Source organism: Pezoporus occidentalis, unplaced genomic scaffold (genome assembly GCF_034315485.1).
Source record: "Pezoporus occidentalis ecotype Australia unplaced genomic scaffold, CSIRO_AGI_Poc_V1 ctg169, whole genome shotgun sequence".
NCBI lineage: Eukaryota > Metazoa > Chordata > Aves > Psittaciformes > Psittacidae > Pezoporus > Pezoporus occidentalis.
In genome coordinates this window covers 1,215,155-1,234,063 of record NW_026913521.1, presented here as the reverse complement: position 1 = coordinate 1,234,063, position 18,909 = coordinate 1,215,155, and the positions used below count along the sequence as shown (strand labels likewise).

The 18,909-nt window shown below is 50.4% G+C and overlaps 1 protein-coding gene across 1 annotated transcript; it reads left to right on the top strand.

The window, feature by feature from the left end:
- The first annotated feature begins 9,810 nt into the window (after positions 1-9,810).
- On the top strand, positions 9,811-18,411 carry AMZ1 (archaelysin family metallopeptidase 1). The gene is made up of 6 exons (XM_062613575.1): positions 9,811-10,130; positions 10,710-10,877; positions 11,742-11,870; positions 12,175-12,338; positions 13,662-13,838; positions 17,683-18,411. The coding sequence occupies exons 1-6, from the start codon at positions 9,827-9,829 to the stop codon at positions 18,250-18,252; spliced, it is 1,512 nt and encodes a 503-aa protein (XP_062469559.1). The 5' UTR covers positions 9,811-9,826; the 3' UTR covers positions 18,253-18,411.
- Positions 18,412-18,909: the final 498 nt, after the last annotated feature.

The window sequence follows — 18,909 nt, the reverse complement described above, 5'->3', positions numbered from 1 at the left end:
CCTGGTCTTGAACAATGCCAGGGATGGAGCATTCACAACCTCCCTGGGCAACCCATTCCAGTGCCTCACCACCCTTACAGTAAAGAACTTCTTCCTTATATCCAATCTAAACTTCCCCTGTTTAAGTTTTAACCCGTTACCCCTTGTCCTATCACTACAGTCCCTAATGAAGAGTCCCTCCCCAGCATCCTTGTAGCCCCCTTCAGATAGTGGAAGGCTGCTATGAGGTCTCCACGCAGCCTTCTCTTCTCCAGGCTGAACAGCCCCAACTTTCTCAGCCTATCTTCATACAGGAGGTGCTCCAGCCCCTGATCATCCTCGTGGCCTCCTCTGGATTTGTTCCAACAGTTCCATGTCCTTCTTATGTTGAGGACACCAGAACTGCACACAATGCTCCAAGTGAGGTCTCACAAGAGCAGAGCAGAGGGACAGGATCACTTCCTTCGACCTGCTGTCACGCTCCCTGAGGACATTCTGCTCCATGAAGATTCCTGCTCTCACCTACTCGAGGCAAGTGCCTCTGTGTTTTACATCCCTCTACGCAGAGGCAACAGATCGTGGCCTCCTTGGGAAACACAACTTGGCAGAACCGAGGGAGTTTGGAAGCAGAATAACGATTGCTGCTGCTGCTGCTTGCTGCAGATAAAGGCCACTTGTGGTGAGCATCACGTCTCTGCTGCGACCGGCTTTAATCACAGCTGAGCGAACGCTGAGCGCAGCCTTAAACCACGCTCCCTCCGATGCACTGCACGTCTGCCCTCACCAGCTTCTCCTCATCTGATTTGGGCCACCTCCTCCTCCCTTTTCCCCTCCCTGTTGTACTGATCTTCTCTTAACAAAGCCACTTGTTTCCTAAAGGACTGTGTGGCTGGTCCATCACCTCTTGCTCTGTCCCTGCTCTCCATCTCCCCCACTGCAAACTCTCTTATGCAAGCGGTACCCACCTCCTGCTTCTGCCCAGGATAAATGCATCATCATTGTTATTTAATAACAACACCCTGTTACTAAATAGGGTTAATTTTTACCTGTTTACTCCTCCATCAGTGGTGGGGCAGCAAAGCCAAGTATTTATCTATCAAGTTTAAATGCAACAGCTTTCTTAGGGGATAAAAAAGGGCATGCTGTATTGGGACAGTTTGTCCAGTTTTAGCTCAGAGCTTTCTCAGGGCAGGAACTGACTCTTTGAGGCGTGTATGCCTCTGAACATGTTGACAGTGCACTGCGAGCAGCTCACAAATAGATCATTTAAGCTAATTAATACAAATAAACTCTAATTACAAGCAGCAACTAATTAAACCAGCACAGAGGGCAACTCCTGTGCTTGGGGTAGCAGCCGGTGTGGAAGATGATGCTATTGCAAGGCCTTAGGACTGCCTCCCACCCTCCCCACGTGCTAAATCTCAGGCAGGTTTCCCACAGAGCGGCTTTGTGAGCAGCCACTGCAAAGAGGAGCTGCTGCTTCTCCTCTTGGCCTCATTATGATAGCAGCAAATTAGGGCAATTTCTCACTGGAGCTGCGGTCGGTGCCTTGAAAGCAATGCAGGTCCCAGGGATGGCAGCCTGCAGCACGCAGCCACGGTCTGATCCGGTGCCTGTTAACCCTGCAGCACAGCACACGGTCACTGTCCACTTCTATGGCCACATGGGTCCTGGTAGGACATTTCTGCCCTTGCAAGGCTGGGTTGTGCTGGGTTGCCAGGACCACTACAGATCCGGAGGCAGTAAGATGTATTTCCCCTTCCCTAGTTTCAGTTTCTGTCACTCAGGGACACACTTGGGTCCCAGCCTGGTTATTCCCTTTTCCTTCCCTCTCAGGATTGCAGGAACGAGGGATCAAAGTGCTGAAGAAATCAAAACATGAAAGCCAGAATAAATAAAGCCATGAAGACACGGGAATGGAGATCCACTCCTCTAACGTAATTAACCTTTCCAAGAGCTAATACTCCCAAATTAAAGGATATCGTGAGATGCAGAAATGCATCCAGGTCATGTGGGAGAGACGTACTGAGTGAAGCATCATCTTCAGACACCCTCTTGCTCCGTCATTCATCTCTTACTGAGAGCAGAGATTAAAGGGCGCTCAGCCCCTGCAGCGCTGTCTGGCACCCAGCCCCAGGCTCGTTTGGGAGTACACTTCCTCAGATGAGGTCTGGTTCCCTCTTGCTCCTCTCTCCCAGGCTGGAGCCTGGGAGACCTGCCAAGCACCCCAACACCCCAGTATCCCAACATCCCAGTACCCCAGCACCTCAGTACCCCAATACTCCAGCATTCCCAACCCCAGTACACCAGGATGTCAGCACTCCCAAACCCAGTACTCCAGTGTCCCAGAATTCCAGTATCCCCCAACCCCAGTATCCCCATACCTCAGCACACCCAACCCCAGCGTCCCAGTATCCCCCAACACCAGCACCCCAATACCCCCATACTCTATCACCCCAGTACCTCAGCACCCCCAACCCCAGCGTCCCAGTATCCCCTAACACCAGCACCCCAATGCCCCCAACCCAAGCATTCCAGTATACCCCAACCCCACTAACCTCAATCCCAGTACCCCCAACCCCAGTACCCCAGCACGCCCAGCCCCAGTGTCCCAGCACAACAGCACCCCAATACCCCCAACCCCGGCATCCCAGTATACCCTAGCACCAGCACCCCAATACCCCCAACCCCAGCATCCCAGTGTACCCCAACCCCAGTACCCTCAACCCCAGCTTGCCCAGCCCCAGTGTCCCAGCACTTCAGCACCCCAATACCCCCATCCCCAGCATCCCAGTATCCCTCAACACCAGTACCCCCAACTCCAGCACCCCAGCAGCCCAGTACCCCCCAACCTCAGTACCCCAGCACCTCAGCATCCCCAACTCCAGTGCCCCCATACCCCAGCACCCCCAACCCCAGTACCCACGGCTCCTGCCTGCGAGAAGCCCCTCCGGGGGGCCACCTCCCGGCTGGCCCCGCCCCGAGGGCGCCCCCAGCGGTTGCCCCGCGCACCGGCAGGAGGCGGCTCTCGGCAGCAGCTCGGCGAATCCCGCGGGCTCCGGGCGCAGGGGCCGAGCCCCCCTTTGCTCCCCCTGGTTCTTCCTCCTCCTCCTCCTCCTCCTCCTGCTGCTGCTGCTGCTGCTGCTCCTCCTGCCGCCGCCGCCGCCGCCGCCGCCGCCGGGCTCCGCTTCGCCTCTCCAGCCCCGCGCCCGCTGCCCCAGCCCTGCCGCACCTCCCCGGCCTCCGCAGCCCCGGCACGGCGGGCGGTGAGTCCTGCCGGCCCCGGGAGGCTCGGGAAAGGGGGGGGGGGGGGGGAACGGGGTCGCCCTTATTGGAGGGGAGTAAAGCGGGGGGTACACCCCGGCGCGGCTGGATGCGGGGTACGGTCAAGCCCGGGATGCGGCGGGAGCCGCTCCGGCCGGGGAGAGCGGGCTCGGGGCATCGCTCCCCGGTGATGGTGGCCGTGCCTGGGGCACCTCCCGCGGTGATAGCGGGTCATGCTTAGGGCATCCCCTTCCGCCGGGATGCGGGGGGCAGCGCTCGGGGCATCCTCCACCCCACGCCGGATCCTGCCCTCGGTGAACCCTCCGCGGGCTGAGCTCGGGGGGTCCTGCCCCGCGGTGCTGAGGGGGATTTGGTCCATCCCTGCACACCCTCCCGCATTCCCGCCCCGGGGATCACCATCAGCACTGACCCCTTTTCCATATCGGCGGGGCCGGGGGGGCTCAGGTGTCCCAGGAGCGTTTCCAGTACCATGTCCCACTACCCTTGGCCAGGCAGCACTGGACACAGCCGGCCACGGAGAGAGCCACGGTTTGGGGTCTGTCATTGCCCTCCGGGTCTGTGGCTCCTCGGCTGCAGCACAGCCTTGGAACGCCGTTCTCTCTCCTTGGATGTAAGATGCCCATAACCATCTCCTAACCTGGCAGCACCATTGATTTCCTGGGAAGGGGCACAGCATTACGGTGCATTTATGCTGCATGATGAACCACTTTTATAATGCCTGCGCTCAAGGGAGTACCTAAGCAGAGCCATACCTGCTCCAGCATTCATCTGTATGGAAAATGCAGCCCCTTTCCAGGCTAGCAGTGGGGTTGTCTCACAGAAAGCATTTAGTCTGTCTAGACAAGTATGATGAAGAGCAAAGTGCCTGGAGCTGTGGGTGAGCGGAGCTCGGGGATCTCTGCAGCGCTGGGGTGGTTGTACAGCTCTGAGCGGTGATGCTCTGTGCTTCTGGGTCTTTGGTTAGCGAATGCACAGCAACCAGGCAGTAGGTTGTAAAGGTTTGTTTCATGTAAGAGCAAGGGAAGAAGAAAGCAGGCAGCCCTTCGTCGCACATGTGCATGGGAGAAGCATCACAAGAGTTTCAACAGGCTAAGATAAACAGAGAAGGCACTGAAAATGATGAATAATGGGTGATGAGGGGGAGGAGGGGGAAAGGCATATGCTGGCAGCTTACTTTCTGGAGGGTAGCACAGAGAAGTTAATGAATGTTTGTGTGACACTTAGAGAGCCTCAAATAGAAGGCATGAAAAAAAAACCAGGTAGCATTATGTATGAGCATAGAATAAATAAAACCCTTAGAGCAGAAAACTGAAACTCGGGATAATGCATGTCCTTAATGCATATTCAAATGAAGTGTATGGAAGCGGGCAGGCTTGAATGTAAAACAGTATCAAGGGGAAAGCGAATGGGTTGGTGTTCTCAAATAAGGACAGATGGAAGCATCTGTCTCCACCTGAGGTGTTTAATGACCTTTACAATCCTGCAAACCCTCCTGTATAGGAGTTATCCATCTGACTTGTCCAACAGTCCAAGTAAATTAATGAGGAAGATCCATGTGAGGGCAGCCTTCCAGGACTGAGCCTTGCAGCGGTAACATACCAGTCACAGTTCCAGCAGGACAGGTATACTCTCCTCCCAGTAAATGCGTATGAGAACCCCTGAAGGTTTCCACAGCACCAGGAGTGATACTTTTTGAGAGAGACCTCACAGAGCATCTTTTCCTGAGTCACAAACATCTTCTAGAGACATTACACATAAATATTATGGAGATCTGGTGATGCATGACTCCAGGTTTTATCTAACGTTCTGGTCTGGAACACATACCGATCTGACTCAGTGTTTTGTGGCCATTGGATGTGAAGTGAATGGAAGATGCAGCAGTTTCTTGTGGGTACAGGTATAGGGATGATCAGAGGAGAGTTAAATGCCCCCACATCGCAGTGTCCTCTCTTCATCCCATCCCACTGGGCTCGTTTACCCATTGAGAGTTCAGCTTCTCAGTCAAGAAAAAACCTCTATCATAGAATCATGGAACGGTTTGGGTTGGAAAGGACCTTAAAATCATCCAGTTCCAGCCCCCTGCCACAGGCAGGGACACCTCCCACTAGACCATGTCACCCTAAACCTATTCTACACATCCTATACATGTCAACAAGTAAATTGAGGAAATTGCTTTCATGCTGTCAACTGTGCGATGCTGGGATGGAGACTGGTCCTAGAGTAGCAGCAGCAGCAGCCACCAACTGCAAAGCTCAGGAAAAGAGCTATTGGGCAACTAGGATGTGTGTTGATAATTACTTAACCCTTGTTACGTTTGCTCTGGGCTTTTCATTTCTGGTGCCTGGCTGTGAGTGCTCTGCGCTATCACTGCTTGTTTACAGCACAGCACCTAACACGGGCAATTCATCAGTTTTAAGAGGCTCTGCTCATGTCCCTCTGACATCCGAAGAGCCCAATTAAGTGAGTCTGTCTCTAAATACTCCTCAAGAGCTGGGAGGGAAAGGGAATGAGTCTCCTTCTGCACATCTGCAGCCTGCAGTTTATATGAGACAGTGTTAGAAATGACTTACAATTCTATTTGACTTATAAAGAATAAGTCTTCTATTTGGCTTACAAGAGTTAGAAATGACTTACAATTCAATTTGACTTATACAGAATAACTTGAGAATGACCAGCTTAATATATATATACCTATACACACACAACCTGCACAGTGTTAGAGCCCAATTCCAGACACCACCAAATAAATCCATTAGATACGGAGTGCCCCTTCTCCGGACCTGTACAACATACAACCATTTCTATCTTGTCAGAATATCCTTGCACTCCATGATACTGCCTTGGCTTCTGAGAATTACACTGTTAGTGTCAGCCCCAGGCAGACCTATGCAGTGTAATGGAATAGAGAATAAATGACATAGCTGTGAATTACAAAAAGAATAATTCATAGGTAATTTTCAATTACAGAGAATAATTTATAGGTGCCTGATTTGCAAAGAGAATAATTTATGAGTAACCCAAATTGCATGTGAAGCGCATTTAAAGGTTACTGTAAGAAAGGGAGTATGCTGCTCCTCTGCTGTCCTGTGTTAAGGCTGGATTTTGGGGGCACTTCTTGAGAAAACAGCCACCATGGAAAAAAAGCATCAAATTCCATAGCAAAAAGGTTTGTGTAATACACCCAACCTGATCTGAAGCCTTGGTATGTGACCAAAAGCCAGACATACGGTCCCTGTTGTCCTCAGAGCTCCTGCCTCATGTCATGAACGAGAAAGGCCACAATACAACATGACCACTGGAAAAGGCTGTTCCTGACAGCGGACAAGGAGCCAAGTGCCAACACCTTGGGGTTGTGTGTGTCTCCACTGCACTGCATGGATGTGATGATGAATGATACGAGAGAGATGAATAACAGAAAAGAGAGAGAGGTGTGATCTAGGCTGGCTCCATCCCTACCCTGGTAAGGACCAGGAGGGTGCCAGGAGGGCACAAGTTCATGTTTCATACCACACAGACATGACAACTCCTTCCTACATACCTGAAGGGGAGCAGGATGCATTGGTGCTTCCACTTCTTCGTCACCACGGTGACATTTTAAACTGAGCGGTAAAACAACATCCAAGCTGAAGTGCCACTGCCTCCTGAAGCATCAGCGAATTATACAGGGCACCCTCGACACAAGAGCTAAAAATGCAAAGCCTTTTTGCACTACTTCAGTTAATGAATCACTGTATTCATATATTCGACCAAGCACACAGAATATCTACTATAGATAGTGTAGTAAAACAGCTTCTCTTTTAAACTACTAACGTTGTCCAGGAAAGTTTCCTAAAGCATTCAGTTTTCTCCAGTGCAGTATTTCAGAAAGGCTTGTTAAGGAGAAGTAATTGGAGAGGGTATTGGGATGCTGCTATCCTGTGGGAAGCAAAGCCAGGCTTCTCCAGGAGAAGGGGGCATGCGTCGCTGCAGACCACGCATTGCAAGTGAATTCCTGTGCTTGATCTTTCAAACCACGCAAATCACAGACATGATGGACACGAGGATGAACATCACAAAACGCCCTTGGTCCTCGCTGGGAATGTCTGGAGCTGGGTGAATGTCGCCTTTTAGGAAGGCCTGGGGAAACAATGTAAACCCCATAGCTTTGGGTTCGCGCTATACCCCAGGAGAGCCTGGGGGAACGCGCGCTAAAAGACTGTGCGCTCATTGTATTTCCTGTTGCATACATCCACTCTTTGCTGCTCCTCATTTAAAAGAGAAAAACCCATTCATTTTGTACCCAGCTCCTCCTCCCGCAGACCCACACTCCATTTATTGCCAGGAAGCGCTAATGAAAGCGGCTCGTGCTTCTCAGAAACCTTCTTTGACAAGATCACCCTCAACCTCGGCCAAGTGCAAAGTCTCTCCCTTGGTTTCCCTGGGAGCAACAGGCACTCAGGAGCTCGCTGGATCAATTCCTCAGTGGTTTTAGCATCACTAAGAGTGTCCCAGGGAAAGTGCTGCACATGAGTGGAAAAATGATGCTTGTATTTAAAGTTTGTGCAGAACAAGTGAAATCTTGACCATAGGGAAACACAACTCTTCGCCCTAACCCAAGGCAAAGCTCCTGATGGCTCGGTGGGGTCAGACTCTCGCTTCATCCTCACAAACCTGGGAACAAGTCAGAAGTGCAGAGATTTAGGTGGCAAAACCCCAACAACCCCACACAAACTCATGTTGGTACCCATAAGAAGCAATCTGGGCATTTTTGGGGCAATAAGAAGACGTGGCTGAGAAAGCATCATGTTTTATTTCCAAACATTCACCAGATTAGGGCCCTCGTTCCACTTCAGATCCCACCATGTGTCTGCTGTCAGCCTTTAACACCAGTGTAATACAAGGCTTGCACAAATGAACTGCTTACTTATCTCTCTCCCAGGCTGTATACCCTTAGTGCTGAAAAAGATCATAAAAAGTGAGTCTTTTCTTAAGGACTGCTTATACATACACATATCTTCCCAAGGGTTAGATCTAAAGAGATTCAGTGTTCATTTTAATGGGCTGCCACCTTTTTCTTACAGTGCAAACCACCAGAGCCTTCTCTGTGTAACTAAGGAAAGCCTTTGGCTCACGTTGGTACTACTTTTTAAGCATTGAATTTCCTTGTTATATTGTTGTCCCTAGGGACCACTGAATGGCACTTACATGACAGTGCCAGGCTGCAGCCATACCTAAATTACAGCCTTAACCAGTTCCTCCTAAAAGCATTTCACCTCTTTCCTGTGTTTGAATGATGCTGTTATAATGGGGGTGGTCAGCAGCTGATACATTTGCTTATCCACACAGAAAGCTTGTCTGGTTTCTTTTAGTATTAACTTCCCTAATAGAAGAAAACACTCCTAGAAAGCCTGCACTTTTGTGTATATATATAAAATACCCGTGTACTTTTCACTCTGCTGTATACAGCTGGAGCACCTGCCTGTGCTAGGCAGCTTTGCCCAAAGTACTGCTCCAGAATACAGTAGTTCTACTTTGATATCCTTACAGAAAATGACTGGTTCTGGAAAAATCCAGCCATAGGGGCTTGGTTCCCTCTTTTTCTTCCCTTTCCCAAAGACATCTCCTTATGTGCATAAGCTGCAATGGGAAATAAGTGCTTGGCTTCAGCAGCTTTGGAAAACGCTGGCCCTAGAAAGGATGCTGGGGAGGATACTGCTGGGATGCTCTGAATCAATTTCTTTCTGCTGCAGGCTCTTGTTTGCTCTTTCTTTACCCCTTCACGTCATCACCAGCATCCTTGATGCTAACGCAGTGGGACATGAAGTTTTCATGAGGCAATGGGATAGCAATGGGCCCGTACATATCTTGCTAGAGAGGCAACACCAGCAAACGCTTGTCTCACACTGCATCCTACCTGTGGATCAGGATGGGCAAAGCTTCTTGCATTCTGCAGCCTGACAGGATCACAGGGAGCGGGCAGATATCCTGGTCAATACCTGAGATTGGGGATTAAAAGCTATTAGAGGAAACTGTTGACAGTGAATCAACTGCTTTCACTGGTGCTGTTTAGGCTTCTGAGGGATAGAGGGATAGAGACCAAGATCTCCTTTCCTGCCATGGATTTACACCTTTGAGAGCCCAAAGAGTGTGGCTTAGCCCAGGAAAAAAGGAGCACCACCTTTTGACATCATAAGAAGGTCAGTGCAGACAATTGCACACACAAAGAGGTATTTTCCCTGTTATTGGGACTTCAGGATAAAGCACCCGGAAAAAAACCAATACAAACTGCTTCAGTGCAGACATCTGGTAGCAATACTGGGGCTATGCATTCACGAGCACCATCTACTGGTACATTGTCCATAAACCAGTGACACACACAGATGGAGAGGACCCTGCAACAGCTACTCAGGTAAGAGCATAGAGCTCCAGGCCAGCTCTGTGCATAGCATTTATAAGCTCCCAATCAACCCTCACAGCTGGGATTTTGGGGCAAACTTTGCTTGGAAAGCAAAGGGTGAAAAGGCTTCCAGGTCCCACCCCTGTGCTGATGCATCCCCTCCTGCAGGCAGTGGGTCCCTCCGCAATGCTGCAGTGCAAGCACGCTCAGGAGTTCAGCTTCGGGCCCCGGGCTCTGAAGGATGCGCTGATCTCCACCAACCCAGCCCTGCAGGAGCTCTATGCCAAGGCTTTCTCCAGGGCGGAGAAGCTGTTCCTCTCTGAAGCCTACAACCCACAGAGGACGCTCTTCTGCACGCTGCTCATCCGGACGGCTTTCGACTGGCTCCTCAGCCACCCCGACGCACCTGAGGACTTTGAGACGTTCTATCACGCCATGCTGAGGAGGAAGCAGAACTTCTATCGGAAGCACATTTACCTGCAACCTATAGGTAAGGTGGGCATCTTCACTGAGAAAATACAGGAGTGAGGCGGGCGATACTGGATGTTACTGACATCATCCTCGAAGGATGCAAAATGCAATTGCCATAGCAAAGATAAGCATAATACCAAAGGCTGTGACATGCCCCCAGTCCAGAGTCACAAACCATGATGACAGACCTACCCTGTAAGTGGTATGTGTGCTCCTGGGTGAGATTTGCTAGCCATACATATTTATATGTAAAACAATGCTGGATAAAACAGCATTTCTGGAGCTCCATCCTTGATGGCCCATTAAAAATCCACCTGCTCCCACATGGATCTTTCTGCACAACTTAAACAGGAGACGACCTTCCTAATGACAGAGTGAACTAATGCCTCAAGCCACCTCTCAGAAAGAGCCCCCTCTTCTCCTCCATGTCTGTATAACCATCTAGAGACACCCATCACATCCCAGAGTAGACAGTTAACTTGAGAATGAACCAGTTTTCCTCTTCCTCCATTGCTGCAGCCCGCCCCCCAAAACCCCTTCAAACCCTATGGTTCACCCTGGCTTTAAGGAACTGATCATAGAGTTTCTTTTCTCTTAGACTTAATTGAAGGGCCTGCTGGGCTCTCGCTGCTGGATTCCCTTCAGAGCTGTGTTGAGTCTTTCTTCCTGGGTCTCCGTGTGAAGTGCCTTCCCTCCATCCCCATCTCTTCCATTCACTGCTGCTACCGCCACAGCCGGGACTCAGACAGGGTGCAGCTTCACGCAGGTAAGGACCTGGGAACAGGGAGCCCATAGAGACATCAGATTGGCACAGGAGCATGAACCCTCCCTTAGGAAATGCCTGAAATAGCCCTTCATTGCCTGAGCAGGGAGGGGATGAGGAAGGGAGTGAAAAGGGTGGAATCCTGTTCCCATGGAAAACCCAGAACTTTGAGGCTGGAAACAGGAATAAAAACCAAATCGACTTCCATCATATTTTCCTCTGCTCTTTGTATTTCTCAGTGCTATTATGCTTAGGTCTGGCTCTACAAAGTGATCACATCAGCTCCATGGAAAGACACTGTTGATTTGGTGTATTCCGAGTTCTCCCATCCCTTGTCCAGAGCCAAAGTAAATTAGAGGCCTGGGTGGTGCAGGGGGGGAACTCACCGGCCTTTTGTGATAGGAGCTGTGGGTTCAAGTGGCACACAGCTCCCCAGGGACAGGGGTTTGTGAGCTGCCAAACTCCTACTGCACAAACATCCATCTGGAACCAGCTGGTTGCAGGTACCATGGGCAGCACAAACCCAGCTCTGCACCAATGCGGCTGCTCCAGCTCAGCTCTGAAATCCCTGCAGGGAAACTCCTCTGCTTCCAGGTGCTTATTTCCATGGGTTAGTACTGAATTCACCTGTGGCTTTGCCTTAGCTGTGTGCTCAGCACCACTTTCCAAGTGAGGTCTGCTCATACTCCAGTTTGAGGGGATGGATCTACACAGCCATAGTTCTTGATCCAAGGTGCCGAATCCAGCAGCTCTGCCTATCTGAGGCTTGGTTTACATCCTCTTCCCCATGAACAGCAGGAACTTTGGCTCTAGCATGCTTTAGAGGGACGCTTCATTTTAACAAACGTCTCTCTTGTATCTGTCCAGATGGGATCTTGAATTTCCTGAAGAACAACAAGCCTATGGATGCCCTTTGTGTCCTTGGACTCACTCTGCTGGACCTTTACCCATGTGAGACCTGGAGCTTCACATTCAGCAAATTCCTGCCAGGACAAGGTGGGTTTGAGGTCCCATGATATCCTAGGACAGCATGCAGAGAAGGCAGCACTGGACCAAAAAGCCCTCCCTACAATAGCCAAACTTTATCACTTTATTCACTTCCTAATAAAATGAACTAGGCTTTCCCAATTCAAAAGTGGGAGAGTCAGGGCTCCTGATCCAGTCAAAGTAACTGAGGTGTTACAAACCTCTTGGGAAGTGTCTTACCGCACCATATGTGCTCAACCAGACTGTGCTACCTTTCCATGACACCTAAGGAGAGATAAGGGAGCTGATGCCTGATTTGTATCTCTCTTTGCAGAGGTGGGAGTCTGCAGCTTTGCCAGGTTCTCTGGGGAGTTCCCCCAGGCTGGCTGCAGCAGCTGGAACCCACTCACACAGAAGGAGCAGCCGTGCCAGGTCAGCAAGGAAAGCAGAGAGCGAACACTGCCGCTCAGTGCCCAGGAGATGGTCCAGTGCTGTAAGGTAGGGTCTGCAGCCTCTGCACCCCGTATCTCTTGCTGTGTAGGGTTAAATACTCCAGGCAAAATCCATGTCTCAGACCAGCGAAGCAGGCGTGAGACTGCTCCTAGAACACACTGGCAATCACAGCTAAGTCCACACACTTAACACACGTACACTCTATAGACAGCCCTTGCCCCCCTCGCCACTGGAGGAAACCATAGTACCAGCTGGATGGTGAGGCTACAGGACTGACCTTGTGTCATGGAGCAACAGTGAGGCAAAATCCCTGCCCAGCTCAGGGTATAATCTCACATATTTTGTTGTCAGATGATGCACATGCAGAAGGATGGTAGCTGCAGACACAGTACATGGAGATTAATCAGAGTATCATCTAGTGGAGCTGTGTGTTCACTAACGGATGGTTAGGAAGGGGTGACTGTGTCTGCCTCAGGCATTGCTACCCATTAGGGGAGAGGACCACTTCCCCGGCCTGCTTGCACAGATGGATGAGAAAAACACCCCAGCCAAGTTTACATATATGTAGATGCCATTAAACCCCATTCATCTCCAACACATCCTCTTCACCAGTGCTGTCCTACATTCCAGCTCTGCTTCCAGTGTTTCTCCCAGAGCTGGCCCACATGGAGTAGCCACACCAACACCTTCAGTGCCATTTCTCTGCGCCTCTCCTGGTGTTTGCTTGGGATTTTCTAGTCCGAGGTCTCTTCCTGTAGCAGTTTTAGATGATGTTTGGTGGCAAGGGGAGCAGGAGAGGAACCCTCCATCCTCAGCCTTTCCACAGTTACCGATTCCCAAGGCAGTCACGCTTGGCCAGCTGATTGCAGCTTAGTTTTTGCTTTGGCACAAACGTTAAGAGCATCTGCTTTGGAAAGACCCAGCTCTGTGACTGCCAACAGCGTCTTATAGATTTCCCACATGGACTGTGCTGCTCTTTTCAGACCCCAATGGGACCGTTTTCCCCCTTAAAAACAAGGCAAAACAACAAAATAACCAAACCCACGCTGTGCTTGGGGAAGAGAGTGACAGCAGCACTGCGCTACAGCTTTCTACATGCTATCCACAGGGTCTTCTCATAGCTGCTTCTGAACAGGACACCCACTCATGCTTTGCCACCGCACAGACATGGATTTGGGGGTACCTGGGAAAAAGGGAGGATATTCCCCTTCTACCTCAGAAAAGCCTAGGCTGGAGGATGGCCAGGGCTGAGCAACAAGCGAGTCAGACTGTTAGGGAGCAGGGGAAGTAGAGCAGCAAAGGAGGAAGAGGAGGAGGCAGAGCAAGCAGGACTGACCATGCACTGCTGTGATTTATGCTTCCCTGAAGGTGACCTGCCACGAGATCTGCCACCTGATGGGGCTGGGGACCTGCCGCTGGCTGCAGTGCATCATGCAGGGCGCGCTGAGCCTGGATGAAGCCCTGCTGCGGCCCCTGGAGCCGTGTCCCATCTGCCTTCGCAAGCTGCAGCACGTCGTGGGCTTCAAACTCATCGAGCGCTACAGGGTGAGACATCAGGCATTGGATGCACCAGTGCCTTCTCAGGGCAAGGGGGCACAGCAGGGAGCAGAGCAGCCCACGCCAGAGCACGGCATTAAATATAGCAGCATGGTAAATGCAGATGCTCCCAGTGCAAGGTGCTAAGGGAGGAAGCTTACACCTAAACAAGGGTGATGTACACATGGTCTGCGACTAATAGAATGGTTACAGTTAGAAGGGACCTTAAAGATCACCTCCTCCTAACCCCATAGCATTTCACACAAGCTCTAGGGCTTCTGGCTGCTCATAAGGGACAGTGCAACAGCCCAACCACGTTTTGCTACCCCCAAAAATGAGGTGGACAGGCAGATTTCACACCAGAGTGGTGGCAAGCACAGCAATTCCCACTTCTCAATGCCCTTTCCTATGTGCCACTTTTCTTTCTGCCTCTCTAGGGCTGCTGGTAACAGGGAGAAAATATTAAGTAGATACTTGGCTGCCATTCCTCTGTTTAATGATATGAGAAAGGATCCCAAATTATTACCCCCTAATAAGTGGAGGGTCCCCGACTCATCTTTGTCTCTTCTCTCCCAACCCTAAAACTGCTAACACCACAGTTAGACAGCATCAGGAATAGTGCTAGGACACCCTTAGCTCTAGAAAGTGTTTACTACCTCTTCTGTCTAAAAAGGAGGATTTGGTAGTCAAATGGCTGCTGGAATAGAAATAGTGGCATCATTCTCACTCAGCACCCTATTTTCTCCCTGGTTATGATTCCTGTCTGACACACGTCATATTCAGAGGCAGGATTTTCCATGCCTGCCTATTTTAAAGGCTGTGGGTTATATTTGTTACAAGATGCATGCAGAATGAGAATGGGGATGCCTCCAGCTTCATTCAGCTTGGAATCAGACACACAGAAGCACGGTGAAGGATAGGGAGGGGAAAAAACCAAACCAAACCATGCTTGTGTGGTTCTGCTGTTTGTGCAGTCCCATCCCTGACTCCATGGATGTTTGCTCCCTGTTTGCTCGCCTAAATTGAGGAATGGATCCTGGTTCAGTTCAACACCCAGCCTGTCAGCATGCAGCTATTGCTTTCTAGAAGAGAACTGCCATCTGCAGTAAGCTTTTCTAGAAACCTTATTGCCCTTACACCTGTAGTAAATACAGCAATTGGCTCAGCATCTCCTGGTGACTCTGAACACACAGCCAAAGGAAGGACACACTTGCCAAATGTCACATCTGCTTCCTTGATGGGAAAAGCTGGGCTAGATATAGCACAAACTGGTGTAAGAGTTGTGATAATCTCTGTAAAGGGCTTTGCTATGGAATTGAGAGGAAATACAAATGCCAGAGGTGAATTAAATAGTTAAGGAACCTGACAGAAGAGAGCATAAAGCATCCAGAGACAATACCAGACAGCAAAGTTACTTCCTAAGCATGATTTGAGAGGCCAAGTGCAAGCCTGAAGCCACGTTTCCCTTTGGAAAACTAGCACAGATCCCCACCTGCCACAGAACAGCCCCAGACCCCCATAGTAAACACAGGAAATGCCAGACACAGAGCTGTTCCTCGCCGGGAGCAGGTAATGCTGCTGAAATGATCATGTTAAGTCTGTGACTCAGATGCAGCAAGGGGCAGAAGAGCATGTGGGACAGGACAGGAAACCAGTCCTTATGCAGGAGGAAGAGCCCCTCTATTTATTTATCTCAGTTGCACTCAAGCACGCTCCAGTTTTGTATCACAGCTGCTTAGTCCAGCGGGAGTTTCCCCATCAGGACCAGCGTTTCCACCTGCTGCTTCTGCAGCATCCCCAGGCTGGTCCTCACCTAGCAAAAGAAAGCTGCTCTTTGAGGCTGGGTTAGCTATGTCCTTGCTGTGGTGTTAATCTCAGTATCTGCTCTAATCTCAGTGCTGCTACAGCGGAGGAGTATGGAAACTGTGCCAAACCTGGAGCCCCTTGGGGTGTCAGACAACAGCTTTCATTCTTGGTGCCTTACCTGGGATGGGCATCCACTTCAAATGCTCCTGCCTGCAGGCTAAACACATGAAGAGGTTATCCATTCATAGTTAAATAGGAGAACACAAGAAGAGGCTGCAGCCCTACAAAGCCTGCCCAAGTCTGAATCAGTAAGCCACCCAGTGAGAGACAGGACAGATTTTGGGGTTTTGGTAGTGATCTTGAGTCAATCATTCCCTCCTTTTGCCTTAAATAACCCAAATGGACTGTTTGAACATCCTCTTCTCCACAGCTTTTTCTTCTCTTGCGAACAGGGCTAAGCAGCATTTGTGATTCCTTCTCAGATTCATGACTCTTGGGAATTTTAAGAGACATTACAAAGTCATGGGCCAGTTATAGCTTTCAGTGAGTTTTGCTGTCCCCTTCCTTAGGCCAGTTCCTAGTGCAGCTCTGGTGCCTTCTTTGTGTTTTAAATACAGAGGGAAGGAAGGGCTGTTGGAGGTGGGATGAGGCAGGAGAAAAGTTGTCCCTTTACATTTGTTCTTGCCCCAGAGGAAGGGGGCAGGGTGGATTCCCTGGGCTGAAAGGGTCCATTTTGTTCTTGTAGGAAGTGCTTCCCTGAGGCTCCATGCACAGACTGAAATGACAACAGGGAAACAGGGCTCATGGCTCCCACCCACTCAATTTGAGCTCTATCCTCTCTGTCACTTGCCTAAAGACAGAGCAAGAGAGAAGGGAAGGGGGAGGGAGAAGTGGGAGAAGGGAGCTCTGCAGGGCTTGAAATCTCCTGCTGCTTCTCCAGCAGCTCACCCCGAGCTGAACACGTGCAGACTCGGTCACCAGGGTTAATACCTTGTCCCCACTGCTTCCTAATAAAGCAATCACAGGGCTCTGCAAACATCTCAGCTGGGAGCTGCAGAAAGTAAAGATGAAGAAACAGGCCACAAGGGTGTGAAAAAGCTCAAAACCACGTAAACCCCTCACATATGCCAACAAGGAAGACAAGGAGATCACCTTTTATCTAGTGATGACTGGAATACTGTGATTCATTCCCCAAAGTATAAGGAATAAGTGTGCCAGAAGCAACCCATTATATGCCCTGTTGTAGCATTTAATAAGAAGGAAACGGTCTCAAACATTTTCCTTTCATTAGTTCTTTCCTGAAGCCTTCTCACTTGTGCATTTCAGCTCAAGAGGGGAAGAGCTATTCTCAGGAATAAAATACACATTAGCACAGGAGTTAGCATTATGGTGAAACAAGGCTCTTCAGCACTCTCTCAGGAGCTCTTATAATGGCACAGCTTCCTCTAGAGGCACTGGTTTGGTTCTCGTGGAGATCACATCCATGTTGCAGGGAGAGATTTTGTGCCATTTTCTACCATCTTCAATAACAGAATCATAGAATAGTTTGGGTTGGAAAGGACCTTAAGATCATCCAGTTCCAACCCCCTGCCATGGGCAGGGACACCTCACACTAAACCATGGCACCCAAGGCTCTGTCCAACCTGGCCTTGAACACCGCCAGGGATGGAGCATTCACAGCTTCCTTGGGCAACCCATTCCAGTGCCTCACCACCCTCACAGGAAAGAACTTCTTCCTTACACCTAACCTAAATCTCCCCTGTTTAAGTTGGAACCCATTACCCTACCCCTTGTGCTATTGCTACAGTCCTGTTGTACAATCCACATGTGACTGGAGGCAGCTCTGCCACAGATGCTGACTCCAACAAAATGGGATGAGTGAGCCCCTGCTTCATAGGGTAACTCTAAGTTGTGTGAACCCATCCTCTTGCAGAGAGGACCATAGCATCTGTATCTGAGTCACCAAGGTGAATTTCACCTGACAAACACTGGGAAAGGGGTAACTGTTTTCTGTCATTCCCTAAACCTTTTTCTCCTCTCACCACAGAAGCTCTACGCTTGGACACAGACTGTACTGGCCACATGGCCAAGGCAGGAGTCAGCAGACCTGTCCACCTCGGAGGACATCCTCCCCTTCAGCTCAGACTCTGGGATGTGCTGTGAGAACGACTCCGAGGCTGTGACCTCCTTGTCTGAGCCGCTGACACCAGACACGTGCAGCCAGGCCCTCTCCATCGGCCAGGACCTGGAGCAGGATGAGCACTCGTGTTCGCTGGCGGAGGCGCACAGCCAGCCCCAGCTCGCCGGGCATACCAAGTCCACGGATACCATCAAAGATTACGAACTGTGGCTGGAGATGTGCATTGCTGCCCTAGAGAGGAACGTCTCCGAGGAGGAACTGGCCCAAGTAGACAAGGCTGTGGATGCCCTGGCTAAGTGGGAAATGTTTACAGGACAGCTGCCTGCCATGAAGAAGGACCTACCCTTTGCTAGGGACAGCACCGGCCTACGGAAAGTTCTCGGAGACAAATTCTCCTCCTTGCGGAGGAAACTGAGTTCCAGAAAACTGTCCAAAGGGGAATCGTCCCCTCAGCGCTGGCGGTGGGAGGAAAACTAGGCTGGCTCTGCCTTTGGTTAGGCCAGCCTTGCCCCCACAGCTTTGCTTACATTACTGCCCTGCTTCTGACCTTTCCCACCCCAAGTTGTTGCTGTCAGAGAGAAGCAGCAGCTCCCCAGAGGAATAAAAGGTGTCTCTTTTTCTGACATTGCTAACATAGTTTTGATGGGATCAGTTCTTCTCCAAGGGTTTTTTCCTGTCCAGGTCTAAGCCACAGCACTACTCCAAACCCACATCAAGTCCTACGTAGGCACTTCCATTTTCTTGCTCTATTTCATTTGGTCTGAAGTCAGGCAGGAAGAGGTCCATGTGAAACACTCAACAGGCTCACACAGAAGCTTGGGCCATCTGAACAAGCAGATGTAAATCAAACCAGGGCAGCTCTCCCATACGCTGAGCTCTCTGCTTAGCATTTCAGTCTGAAGCACAGATGAGATTTCTCCCTCCATAGTAAACGTTCACCTGTGTTGTGGTTGCTGCCCCATCAGCTGGAGGTTGTGCTGAGAGGAGCACACAAAGCCTTGCAGCACACATAGCGGGGGAGATGGAAGAGGACAGGCACAGAATCAGTAAGTAAAGCAGAAAGATCCCTGGCAGCTCATCTGCCATAAAGCACAGTGTTAGTGATGGCTGTCTTTTGGCGGACACTCAAGGGGA